The 12,906-nt window shown below is 37.7% G+C and overlaps 1 protein-coding gene and 1 pseudogene across 1 annotated transcript in view; both read left to right on the top strand.

Moving 5' to 3' along the window:
• Positions 1–12,906, top strand: part of ACAT1 (acetyl-CoA acetyltransferase 1) — a 36,130-nt gene that overhangs the window by 3,468 nt on the left and 19,756 nt on the right. Inside the window, exons 2-5 of the mRNA XM_077113056.1 lie at positions 7,751–7,798; positions 10,030–10,147; positions 10,429–10,524; positions 10,761–10,861. Coding sequence (XP_076969171.1) covers positions 7,751–7,798; positions 10,030–10,147; positions 10,429–10,524; positions 10,761–10,861 — 363 coding nt within the window. The remainder of the gene's footprint in view (positions 1–7,750; positions 7,799–10,029; positions 10,148–10,428; positions 10,525–10,760; positions 10,862–12,906) is intronic.
• Positions 721–6,185, top strand: LOC143644277 (ubiquitin-conjugating enzyme E2 C pseudogene; annotated as a pseudogene).

The following is a 12,906-nucleotide window of genomic DNA, read 5'->3' as shown; positions in this document are numbered from 1 at the left end:
TGTGTAATCTTTGCGGTCCAGCCTTTGACAACTAAGTGGAGTGTGGAATTTTTCACTAAGTACAGGGACTGTAGGAAGACAGATTTAAGGCGAATACAAAGAAATGAGTTGAGTTTTGGTCCTGTGTTTGTAGTTATCCGGTGATATGAGAGGGTCTGGAGCATAGGAGAACTTGATAAGATAGGGTTTGGGGATCCTTGGCCATAGATGGCAGTGGAATCCACAGGCATTAATGAGCTCGCCCAGGGGCAGTGTGTTAGAGGGAGAAGAGAAAGTGTCTATTATGGGACTTTTGGGGACCACAGTATTTTAGGGAGAGGGAGAGCAAGCTGGAGCCTGGGTAGGCTAGTGAAGAGAGGACAGTTGGATTAGGAGAAAATCTGGGGAATGTATTGTCACATGGAACCCAGGGCAGGTGAGGTTTTACAATTATTTTGGTATATAGATACTACATGTGAAATTTTTTGTCTCCTATGTAATACCTATACCTACAAAGGAATAATAAAATGTCAGTGTCACTGTTGTTAGGGATATCATGAGCAAATAATTAATGATTGACAAGCACTACTGCATGTATTTTGGAAAGAGCAGTTGCCCCAGGTTTCTAAGTTTTGTTGGTATTAATAAAATATTAATATAAAATATTAATAATATATATAAAATGTATAATAATTTTATTAATAAAATTAATAAAATTTATAGTAGTGCAGGGGCCAAAAGTAGAGGGTCTGGAGTCAGACTGCCTGCATTTGAAATCCCAGCTCTGCCCCTTCCTGGCTATGTGAACCTGGGCAGATTGCTTGACCTGTCTTGTGCTTTAGTTTCCTCGTCTTTAAAATGTCAATAATAGTACCCTCTGGCTGGTTCTACCTCTAAAACATTACAAATCCATCTGTTTATATACAGCCATCTTGTTACGTCCCTCGCACTAGCCACATTAGCTCTGTCTGGTTTTTCCTGTTACTCCACTACAGTTAGTTCTCTATATTGCAGCGAGAGTGGCCTTTTTATACTATAAAAGCTTTCAGTTTTTAGTGAAGGCTTCTTGTTTGCACACAGACCAGAATCCAAATTCCTTGTTAGTGCCTTTCTGTTCCCTGCTTACCTCTCTAGCCTCAGCTCATACACTGCTCTCTTGGGCTCTTGCTCCCGCCACACTACTTTTCTTTCTGTAGTTGGCCTGTACCAAGTTTGTTCCTGATTTGAGGCTTTGTCTTAGTTGTTTCCTGTGCCTTGAGTGCTTGTTCCCTAGATCTTGGCAAAGCTGGCTGTTTAATATTCATTTCTTAGCTCCAGTGACATCTCCAGAGAAGCCTTTTTTTGACCATCCTATATAAAGCAGGCCCATATTACCCTCCAACACATTATCCTGTTTTAACTTCATGATATATTTATCCTAGCTGATGGTTTTCAGAGTGACTAGCAAATGTCAGGCTTTGTTCAGATATTTATTTAGCATCACCTGCCATCACTGCAATATAAAATAAATAAAATGAATGTCTTATTGGAACTCACAGTTTAGTGGGAAGATACAAGCAAGCCAACTAATGTTTAGAAAATTTTGTATCCTGGGAAAAGAATTGGAGTGTTCACAGGATGCTGTAGAAGCTGAGACAGGAATGCGTAGCTCTGCCTGAAATTGTCAGGTGAGGCCTCTTGAGAGCTGATAGGGCAGCTGAGCTGTCCTGGAAGGTTATGTGCTGAGCAAATAAGACTCAGCTGGTTGCCTTCATTCAGCACATGTTACTGCTGTGTTCATTGTCTTGTCTATACTCTGATTTTGTCGTTCATTCTTGAGATATTTAATGAGTACTAGGCATTGCACTAAGTAATAAGGATGTGCAACAGTGAACAGAAGATACCATCCTGCTCTCCAGAAGCTTGTGCTACGTTGAAGGAGAAAGATAAATCATGTGAACCACATGAGAGGCACTTTAAAGGAAATAAAAATTTTACATCAACAGCATAAATGGGTGCATGGATGATTCAGTGGTAGAATGCTTGCCTTCCATGCAGGAGACCTGGGTTTGATTCCCCGACCATGCACCCCCCCCCCCCCCCAAAAAAAAGTAAAGGCTAACTTTATATGTGGGGTTAGAAAAGACTTCTCTGCAGACATGTTTTTGGAACTAAGACCTGAAGACTAAAAATGAACCAGCCATCCAGAGATTATATGTGACCATCTAAGCAAAGAGTGAAGTTGGAGAATTAAAAGGGTCTGGGGGCAGTTGCAGTCATGTTTTCCAAGCTCCTGTTTCCCTCCCAGTGCTACCCGGATGGTGTCCCAGAACCACGACCCAACTGCTGCCAGCATCGCTGCTGCTCGCAAGGGCGCTGTGCCCAGCAGGGGTGCCGCCCAGGGCTCCATGGGCAAGAGGCTACAGAGTTGTTGATGACCCTCATGATGCCTGGCCACAAAGGAATTTCTACCTCCCCTGAAAACCTTTTCAAGTGGGTGGGTACCATCCATGGAGCAGCTGGCACAGTATATGAAGACCTGAGATATGAGCTCTCCCTAGAGTTATCCAGTGGCTGTCCCTACAAGGCACCCAGGGTTAAGTTCTTCATGCCCTGCTACCACCCAATGTGAACATTCAGTGTGATATCTGCCTGGACATCCTGAGGACAAGTGATCTGCCTTGTATGATGTCAGGACCATCCTCCTCTCCATCCAGAGCCTGCTGGGAGAACCCAGCATTGAAAGCCCTTTGAACACACATGCTGCCGAACTCGGGAAAAACCCCACATCACTTAAGGAGTACCTGCAAGACACCTACTCAAAGCACGTCTCCAGCCAAGAACCCTGACCCTGACTGTCCAGCTTCTCTCTTTGTGTTGTCTTTTTATTTTTTCCTTAAATGGTCTGTCCTTTCCTTCATTTAAGTGGTATCATTTTTGTTTTGTTTCTGTCTTTCAAATTAAATTTCTGTTGCGCTTGTGATGAATGTATTAATTAAATAAATGTATTTTGGATTTCTTAACAAAAAAAGGGGGTGGGGGCAGGGCCTGGGACAAAGCCCTGGTGTACTCCAGCACTTAGAGGTTGAGAAAGAGAGGAGGAGACAGAAAAAGAGACTAAAAAAAATTGCTAGTGAGGTAGAGGAATACCACGAGATTGTGTTATAATGGAAGCTAAGAAATGGGAGAGTTTCCATAGTTCTTTACACAGATTACCTTCTTTCATTCTAACAACAAGCCATGGAGGAAAAGCAAGTTTAAATAACTTGCTCAGGAATAGTCAGTTAGTAAGCACAGAGTCTTAACTACTATGTATATTTCCCAAGGATGAAAGATGAGTCTCTTGTTGCTGAGATAATCATAGTGATGTGTTTATTGGACTTTGCTACATAGATATTGTTGGAGACCTTGCATAGAGCTAACAAGGTAGAGTAGTGGAAATAACAGTCAGATCAAAGTGAGCAGAAGAGTCAATGGAGGTGAGGACAAGGGAATAGAAGTGTACGTAACTTGTGGGAGAACTTTGTTGTAAAAGGGAGCTAAGAAGTGAGGTGAAAGCCCAGTGGGAATGTGGATCAAGGGAATCTTGTATTTATATTGCTTTTTAGATGGAAGGAACCAGAGCCTGTTTCTATGCTTTGAAATGATTCAGGAGAAAAGGGGATGAATGGTGTACGGGAGAGGAAAGAGATAAACAAAGACATGCCATCTTTGGAAAGGCAATCAGAGATAGATGCAGAACGGAGTGGAAAGACTGGGTACCCTTCCATTACAGTGAACCAGAAACTAGAAAGAGGAGTAGCAGTGGCTTAATAAAGGCCCTTTGATTGCACGGAACATTACACTCCAAATGAGCTAAATTGGAAAGGGAATTTTTTTGAAGAGCTACAATAGGCAAGCTCTTGGACATTTAAGAATAGGAAATAAAGTGCAGTTGGCCCTGCCAGAATGCTACCTAGAATATCATGAAGCCTCTTCTTTTGTCCCTTGTAAGGTTCTACGATCCTTTCTCCTGTTCTCTTAGGATATATATATTCTCATCCAGACACTTTATAAACACCTGTTGGGGGGTGCCTTGTAGTTATTAGGGTTATTTCTGCCAATTATTTCAACTTGTTAAATCTACTTTCTTTTTGTTTATGTGTATTATTGATTAAAAGCTTTAGTTGGTTTGCATTGAATCGGGAAAAAAAGGTATTTAATTTGTGAAAAGCTAAGTTCTCAGGGTAATTTAAAGTTTTTTGACAATTGTAGGCTTATTTATTGCTCTGTATATGAGAGATGACTGGCCAGTATAACAATCAACTATCAGCAAATTAGGTTCTAAATGTAAGCTATTTTTTTTTTTTACTTTTTTTATTAATTAAAATTTTTTAAAACTATAACAACAAACGCATTCTTAACTTATGATAATTTGTTCTACATATGTAATTATTGATTATAATTATCACATAGTTGCATATTCATCATCATGATCATTTCTTAGAATATTTGCATCAATTCAGAAAAAGAAATCAAAAGATAACAGAAAAAATTTCATGCATACATACCCCTTATCCCTCTCTTTCATTGATCGCTAGCATTTCAATCTAAATTTATTTTAACATTTGTTCCCCCTATTATTTATTTTTATTCCATATGTTTTACTCATCTGTTGATAAGATAGAAGGAGCATCTGTCACAAGGTTTTCACCATCACACGGTCACATTGTGAAAGATATCATTATACAGTCATCTTCAAGAAACATGGCTACTGGAACACAGCTCTACATTTTCAGGCAGTTCCCTCCAGCCTCTCCATTACATCTTGACTAACAAGATGATATGTATTTCATGCATAAGAATAACCTGCAGGATAACCTCTCGACTCTGGAATCTCTCAGCCATTGACACTTTATTTTGTCTCATTTCACTCTTCCCCCTTGTGGTGGTTTGAAAGGATGTATGGACCCTAGAAAAGCCATGTTTTAATCAAAATCCCATTTTGTAAAAGCAGAATGATCCCTATTAAATACTGTATGTTTGAAACTGTAATCAGATCAACTCCCTGGAGATGTGATTTAGTCAAGAGTGATTGTTAAACTGGATTAGGTGATGACATGTCTCCACCCGTTGGGGTGGGTCTTGATAAGTTTCTGGAGTCCTGTAAAAGAGGAAGCATTTTGAAGAATAAGAGATTTGGAGAGAGCAGAGAATGCTGCAGCCCCACAAAGCAGAGAGTCCATGAGCCAGCGACCTTTGGAGGTGAAGAAGGAAAACACCTCCTGGGGAGCTTCTTGAAACCAGAAGCCAGGAGGGAACGCTAGCAGATGATGCTGTGTTTGCCATGTGCCCTTCCAGCTGAGAGAGAAACTGTGACTGTGTTCGCCATGTGCCTTCTCAAGAAAGAAACCCTGAATTTCATCAGCCTTCTTGAACCAGAGTATCTTTCCCTGGATGCCTCTGATTGGACATTTCTATAGACTCATTTTGACTGAGACATTTTCTCGGCCTTAGAACTGTAACCTAGCAACTTATTAAATTCCCCTTTTTAAAAGCCATTCTGTTTCTGGTATATTGCATTCCAACAGCTAGCAAACTAGAACACCCCTTTTGATTCAGAAGGTTTTCTCAATCCCTTGATGCTGAGTTTCAGCTCATTCTAGGATTTCTGTCCCATGTTGCCAGGAAGGTCCACACCCCTGGGACATGTCCCATGTAGACAGGGGGAGGTCAGTGAGTTTGCTTGTTGTGTTGGCTGGAGAGAGAGGCCACATCTGAGCAACAAAAGAGGTTCTCTTGGTGGTGACTCATAGGCCTAATTTAAGTAGGCTTGACCTATCCTTTGTGGGGTTGAGTTTCATATGAACAAACCCCAAGATTGGGGGCTCAGCCTATTGCTTTGGTTGTCCCCACTGCTTTTGAGAATATCAAGAATTTGCCACTTGGGGAAGCTGAATTTTATCCCTTTCTCACCATTCCCCAAAGGGACTTTGCAAATATTTTTTTATTCACTGTTCAAATCACTCTGGGATTTATCGGGGCATCACTCTAGACAAACCTATGAAATCTCATGCCCTACTCAAAGTTCCATGTACTTAAGGTATTCAATTAAGCTGTCTACATATTATATTATATTAGGAAATACACTAGTCAAAATATAAATTTTAAACCAAATGACATTCTTTACTTTAGTCTCACACATAAGTTAAAATTTTAAAATATTAATTACCATCTATTTTCAACACCCTGCAATACTGACATTCGTTTGTTCTTCCTCATGCAAAAGCGTTTTTTAAATTTGTACATTTAGTAACTATCATTATACACTTTAGGCATTCCTAGAGTATACCATCTCTGTCTTTATCGTCTATCTTTTCTTTCTGATTTCATTTGTGCCCCTAGCCCTCCTCTCTCTATCATTCTCACATTCAGCTTCATTCAGTGTTTTAACATAATTGTATCACAGCTAGGTAGTATTGTGCTATCCATTTCTGAGTTTTTACAATCAGTCCTGTTGCACACTCTGTATCCCTTCAGCTCCAGTTACCCAATATCTTACCCTATTTCTATCTCCTGATGGTCTCTGTTACCAGTGAAATTCTCCAAGTTTATTCACTAATGTCAGTTCATATCCGTGAGACCATACAGTATTTCTCCTTTTGTTTCCGGTTAATCTCACTCAGCATAATGTCCTTAAGGTTCAGCCATGTTGTTACATACTTCATAACTTTATTCTGTCTTACAGTTGCATACTACTCCATCGTATGTATATACCACAGCTTGTTTAGCCTCTCTTCTGTTGATGGACATTTTGGCCATTTCCATCTCTTGGCAATTGTAAATAATGCTGCTGTAAACATTGGTGTGCAAATGTCCATTTGTGTCCGTGCCCTCATGTCCTCTGAGTAGATACCTAACAATGGTATTGCTGGGTCATATGGCAAGTCTATTTTTAGCTTCCTGAGGAACCGCCAAACTGCCTTCCACAGTGGTTGTACCATTTTACATTTCCACCAACTGTGGATAAGTTTGCCTCTTTCACCACAGCCCTCCAGCACTTGTCGTTTCTGTTTTATTGATAATGGCCATTCTGGTGGGTGTAAGATGATATCTCATTGTGGTTTTGATTTGCATTTTCCTAATAGCCAGGGAAGTTGCAAGCCGCTATTTTTTTAATACTTATTTTGCTTTTTTACCTCAGAGAGTAAAAAATTGTATCCTTTGTCCTGTAAATAGTTCAACTTCAAATCAGTTAGGCCTCTGCTGTGATCTACATTTTCAGATTTTGTTCTTGTTGGCATTTTTTCCTAAGAATTGAGTGGAAAGTGAGAGATAGAGACTTTTTCCTTTATCGAACAAGAATTCATCTGGAATATATACCACATTTATATGAGGTCCATTTGCCTCAGACAGAGCAGACACATTTGTTAGTAGTGCATTGTGAGAATATCACGTTTTAAATAAAATATATATATTTTAAGCAATTGATAATATTTTGTCATGGGACTCTAAAAGTACTTAATTTAGAGCTTATACTTGAAACTACATCTTATAAAGTCCATACTTAAAAAATTTTAAGTTAATAAATTTATCAGAAGTTAAAGCAAACATTTCTAATGAACAGTTAATCAGAAAAGTATATTAGAAAGTAGTAAAATTTTTTTCTAAGTAGAAACGTAATACATGTTCATTGTAGAAAATTTGGAAATAAAAATATAAAGAAGCAGAAAAAAATTATAACCCATCACTGAGAAGTATGAATGATAGAGTAATATTTTTTGCATTAATGTTATAAATATTTATATTGTAGGAAATAAGATACGTGAAGCGAAGTTATGTATCAAAACCCACTTTGAATGTAAGTATAAATTTAAATTGTGCTTTAAAGTTTCAATAATTTAAAGGAATGAAAATACATATACTTTTTTTAAATAGTATTTTAACTTCATTCTTTTTGTTTGTTTTTGTCTTTTTTTAAACATGACAGCATACAAACATGAACATTCTTACCATAGAAAATACATATACTTTTGATTTGGGTATATGGGAGGGTCAACTCAGGACTGTGAAATGTTTAGGAATAGATACTTATGAAAATATTAATTTAAACCCTTAGATTAATGTTAAAAATATGTCTAGTCTCCTGTATGATTCCTGCTTCGTCCCCATAGTCTGCTGCAAAACAGCCTAAACTGGGCAATATTCTTTCTTTACTCTCAGGGACCCTTATCATAACACGTTTGGAACAAGGCAGAGGCCACATGAAGATCCTAAAAGAGAGGGACTGGGCTGAGGGTTAAATAGGAAGTGCCATCACCTTATTACCTCTGTTTGTTTTACAAAGTCTCTAATGTGAGTCAGTAATATTTTTCTAAAAGAATGTGGAAGGCAAATATGAGGAGAGAATTGTTACAATAGTGTGTGTGTGTGTGTGTGTGTGTGTGTGTGTGTATATACACATTTTTTTTTGGCATGCACATGGCTCCTGACATAGAGCCCGGGTTTTCAGCTTGGCAGGCGAGAATTCTTGCCATTGAAACGCCACTGTACCACCCTATTACAATAGTATTACAATAGTATTTTATAATAAAAATTTGAGAGCTTTTATCTACTTTTTCTTAATGTTTATATTGTCTTATTAATCATGTATTAAATTATGGCTCTGGCTGTGTGACTAGTAAAGTGGTGTGACCCTGTCTAGAATAAAAGTTTTGATTCCTAGCTCAGGATTCCTTTCAGTAAGGGGCCCTTTGAATTGGGTTGTATATTATGCAGTTAAAAATGATAGACTGAACCCTTAAATTTTTTTTTCTTCTTTCTTTTTTTTTAAATTTATTTTATTAAATATACCAACATACAAACACAAACATTCTTACCATATGATCATTCCATTCTACATATATAATCAGTAATTCACAATATCATCACATAGTTGTACATCCATCATCATGATCATTTCTTAAAACATTTGCATCAATTCAGAAAAAGAAATAAAAAGAAAGTAGAAAAAAATTCATACATACCATCCCCCTTACCCCTCCCTTTCACTGATCACTAGCATTTCAATCTACTATATTTTATCATTTGTTCTCCTATTATTTATTTATTTTTCATCCATATGTTTTACTCATCTGTCCATAAGGTAAGAAGCATCAGACACAAGGTTTTCACAATCACACAGTCACATTGTGAAAGCTGTATCATTATACAATCACCTTCAAGAAACATGGCTACTGGAGCACAGCTCTACGTTTTCAGGCAGTTCCCTCCAGCCTCTCTGTTACACCTTAACTAAAAAGGTGATATCTATTTAATGCATAAGAATAACCTCCAGGATAACCTTTCAACTCTGTTTGGAATCTCTCAGCCACTGACACTTCATTTTGTTTTATTTCTCTCTTCCTCCTTTTGGTTGAGAAGGCTTTCTCAATCCCTTGGTGCTGAGTCCCAGCTTATTCTAGGATTTCTGTCCCACGTTGTCAGGAAGGTCCACACCCCTGGGAGTCATGTCCCATGTAGACTGGGAGGGCAGTGAGTTTACTTTTCGTATTGGCTGAGAGAGGCCACATCTGAGCAACAAAAGAGGTTCTCTTCAGGGTGACTCTTAGGCCTAATTTTAAGTAGGTTTAACCTATCCTTTGCGTGGTTAAGTTTCGTATGAACAAACCCCAGGATTGGGGGCTCAGCCTTTTGCTTTGGTTGTCCCCACTGCTTGTGAGACTATCAAGAATTCTCCACTTGGGGGAGTTGAATTTTCCCCCTTTCTCACCATTCCCCCAAGGGGACTTTGCAAATACTTTTTTATTCACTTGAACCCTTAAATTTTTGAGTCCTGTGGAGAAGTGGGAAAGAGCCGTGTATATTTTAGAGTTGGTTTGATCTTACATTTTCTGTTAGGTGTTAAATTGTAAGATTGGATTCATAAGTTTTACTGCTGTTCAAATATTGAAATTATTTTAATCTTTGATGCCTAGTCATTCATAAAAATAGTCTTTTTTTAAAGATAATTTATGTATGGTATATAAGTTTAATGAAAGATGATTTAGATAAAATATTTAAATACAATAATTTTATCTTCTGTCTTGCCAGGAAGTGGTCATAGTAAGTGCTGTAAGGACACCCATTGGATCCTTTCTAGGTAGCCTTTCCTCACTGCCAGCCACTAAACTTGGTTCTGTTGCAATTCAGGGAGCCATTGAAAAGGCAGGTTAGTGGTTGCTTTGCTCTTTGTGTGTGTGGGGAGAGGGGGCGCAAAATAATTTTGCTATATGTTATAATTTGCTTTATACATAGCACTTAGAAAATGATTTAATGTTGACATTTTTGAATTCTCTTTTAATGAAGTCTTAATTCTAGAGTTCAGAATGAAACTCAAAACTGACAAGAAAAAGAAACCATTCCTGCTGTATAATGCCATGTACCTTATTAGGTAATAAGTAATTATTAATAAAATAAAATATGGAAATGCTTTTAAAATTTTTTCTAAAGGGATTCCAAAAGAAGAAGTGAAAGAAGCATACATGGGCAATGTTCTCCAAGGAGGTGAAGGACAGGCTCCCACCAGGCAGGCAGTGCTTGGTGCAGGTATCGGAAATACATCAGTGCTTTTATACTTGCAATGTTTATAATGGCAAAATGGAGGTCACGTCAGTTTAAATAAAATATTAAATGCGATAATATGATATTTCTAAATTTAGATTGGCAGAAAGAAGGTTGTTGCTGATTATAGTTTAATATGCTCTCCATTAATTTTAACTTTACAGCCGTGTGTGAAAGTGTCTTAGTTATTCAAGAGTATGACTTAAGTATCTTGGTTTTAGGTTTACCTATCTCTACTCCATGCACTACCATAAACAAAGTTTGTGCTTCAGGAATGAAGGCCATCATGATGGCATCTCAGAATCTTATGTGTGGGCATCAGGTAAGAAGCACCTTTTTTTCCATCTTATAATTAACATGATGTCCAGTACTAGCAGATTCTAAAAATCCAAGCACATTAATCTTTTAGAAGTGAAATTCTTTCTCATAAATAGAGTTATTACACTCAGGAGTATCACACTCAGGAGTGTCTGAATTTGCTAATTCCAGTTAAAGGTGGAGGTTGAAAAGATAGCTTAAGTGTCTTGTGTTAAAAACTACTTTTAGCTGAAGCGTTTTTATCTTGGAATGATCCTTTTCTTAGCTTTTTCTCGGAGATTCAGGGTGATTAACAAACCATAAGTTCTGTATTTGCCAGAATAATAAGGGTTTTCATTATAAATGAGGATAAGTGCTGGCCCTAGGAATCAGATCATTGATAGAGACAAGGATTGATGACTAACATGTAGTTCCTGCATGTGCAGTTCACTTGTGAAATAGTATATTCTTTGTTGACCTGAGATCAAGCAGGAGATAGGCTGCTAAGCAAATAAGTAGAGTGGTGTTAGGAGAGTAGACAGAGACTCATGACTCATTCAACTTGGTTAGATCCAAGCCCTTCATTTTGCAGATAGGAAAAGCAAGACACAGCTGCAATTAGAAAGTTCCAGAGCTGAAATTAGAAAAGTCCTGTATTTATCTTGATTGAGTGGATTCCAGCCTATCAAGGCATAACACACCTGGTGAGAAACAGTTTTGAGGTGTTTACAAATAATTTATACAAGAATTACAATTTATGAGTGTCCTTTACTGTTAATCTCTCATACTTTGTTTCCAATTATAAGTTAAGCTAAAGAGAAAATAAAGGATGGAATGATTCCTGAGCTAATGTATCAGATATTTGTGAAAGTATTCATTTACATGCTAAGAATTCAAATGGTATAGAAAAGAATAAAATGAAAAATGTCTTCCTTCTTCACACCCCTCTCTGATCCTCTCAGAATCAGAGCACATTTTCTGTGCACTCTTCCTCTTCAAAGGCAGGGACGGTATGAGCAGGTTTCTTAACTTCTCTGTGCCCCACTTAGTGCCTTGGAGATCTTTCTATACCAGCACATAAGAGAGTATACCGTTGAATCGAACAATTGAAATATATTTTCTGGGTCCCTATTGAATGGACATCTAAGTGGTCTCCAGTTCTTAACTATTTTAAATCCTGCTCCAGTGAGTACCCCTAGATGTACATCTTTGGCCCTTACAACTACGTGATTTGACTCTACTGAGGCCATATGCTGTAGTGGTTATCTGGAGCCAGTCTACCTGGCTTTCAGTTCTCATTCTGCCCCTACTAGCCAAGCACCCTGTGCTGTACTCCGTGAAGACAAAGTGCTGAGTAAAACATTAAAACTACCATCTTTATTTGCACATCTGTCTGTTAGAAAAATTCCTAAAAGGAGAACTGCTGTGTCCAAGGTTTTTAAATTTTGATATTTTCACATGCTTTCCATAGAAGTTGTACCGGTTACACATTTTCCAAAGATTGTGGGGATTTCCCACATCCTTACCAAAATTGGGTATTACCAATTTCGTGTTAAACCGCAGTGTGGAAAGTGGTCTTGAGATTGTTTAGACATTTTAGAACTGCTTGAATGACAAGGAAAGTCTTATCTCAATCTATTTATTATGGTTCTCTAGCAAATGCTATGTGGACTACAGTTAAGTGCTTTGAATTAATATTATTTGCTTCACATGAATATTATACAACTTGAGTACTAGGAATTGACTTGTTTTGAATATTTAATTATCTATGATTTTAGAAAACTACCAATTTTATTTTATCATGATGAATAATTGGTTTCTATTTTATGTCACTTATTGCCATCATCCCCCCCAAATATTCAGTATTTCAGTAAGAACTAATATTCAATATTCAGTAAGAACTAATTGAGAACCTCCATATTTCAGAATAGGTCAAATATTTTGGTTTCTGTGCTATGGAACTTCTGTTTGTCTCTGTCCCTCAGCATAGTCCTTTAAGGAGTGAAATGATCAGACTTACATTCTAGCCAAAATGACACAGATGAGTATAGATGACACCTTGGCAGGACG

This window comes from Tamandua tetradactyla, chromosome 8, assembly GCF_023851605.1.
Source record: "Tamandua tetradactyla isolate mTamTet1 chromosome 8, mTamTet1.pri, whole genome shotgun sequence".
NCBI lineage: Eukaryota > Metazoa > Chordata > Mammalia > Pilosa > Myrmecophagidae > Tamandua > Tamandua tetradactyla.
Note: the sequence above shows the minus strand (reverse complement) of the source record. Positions and strands in the feature narration are given on the sequence as shown.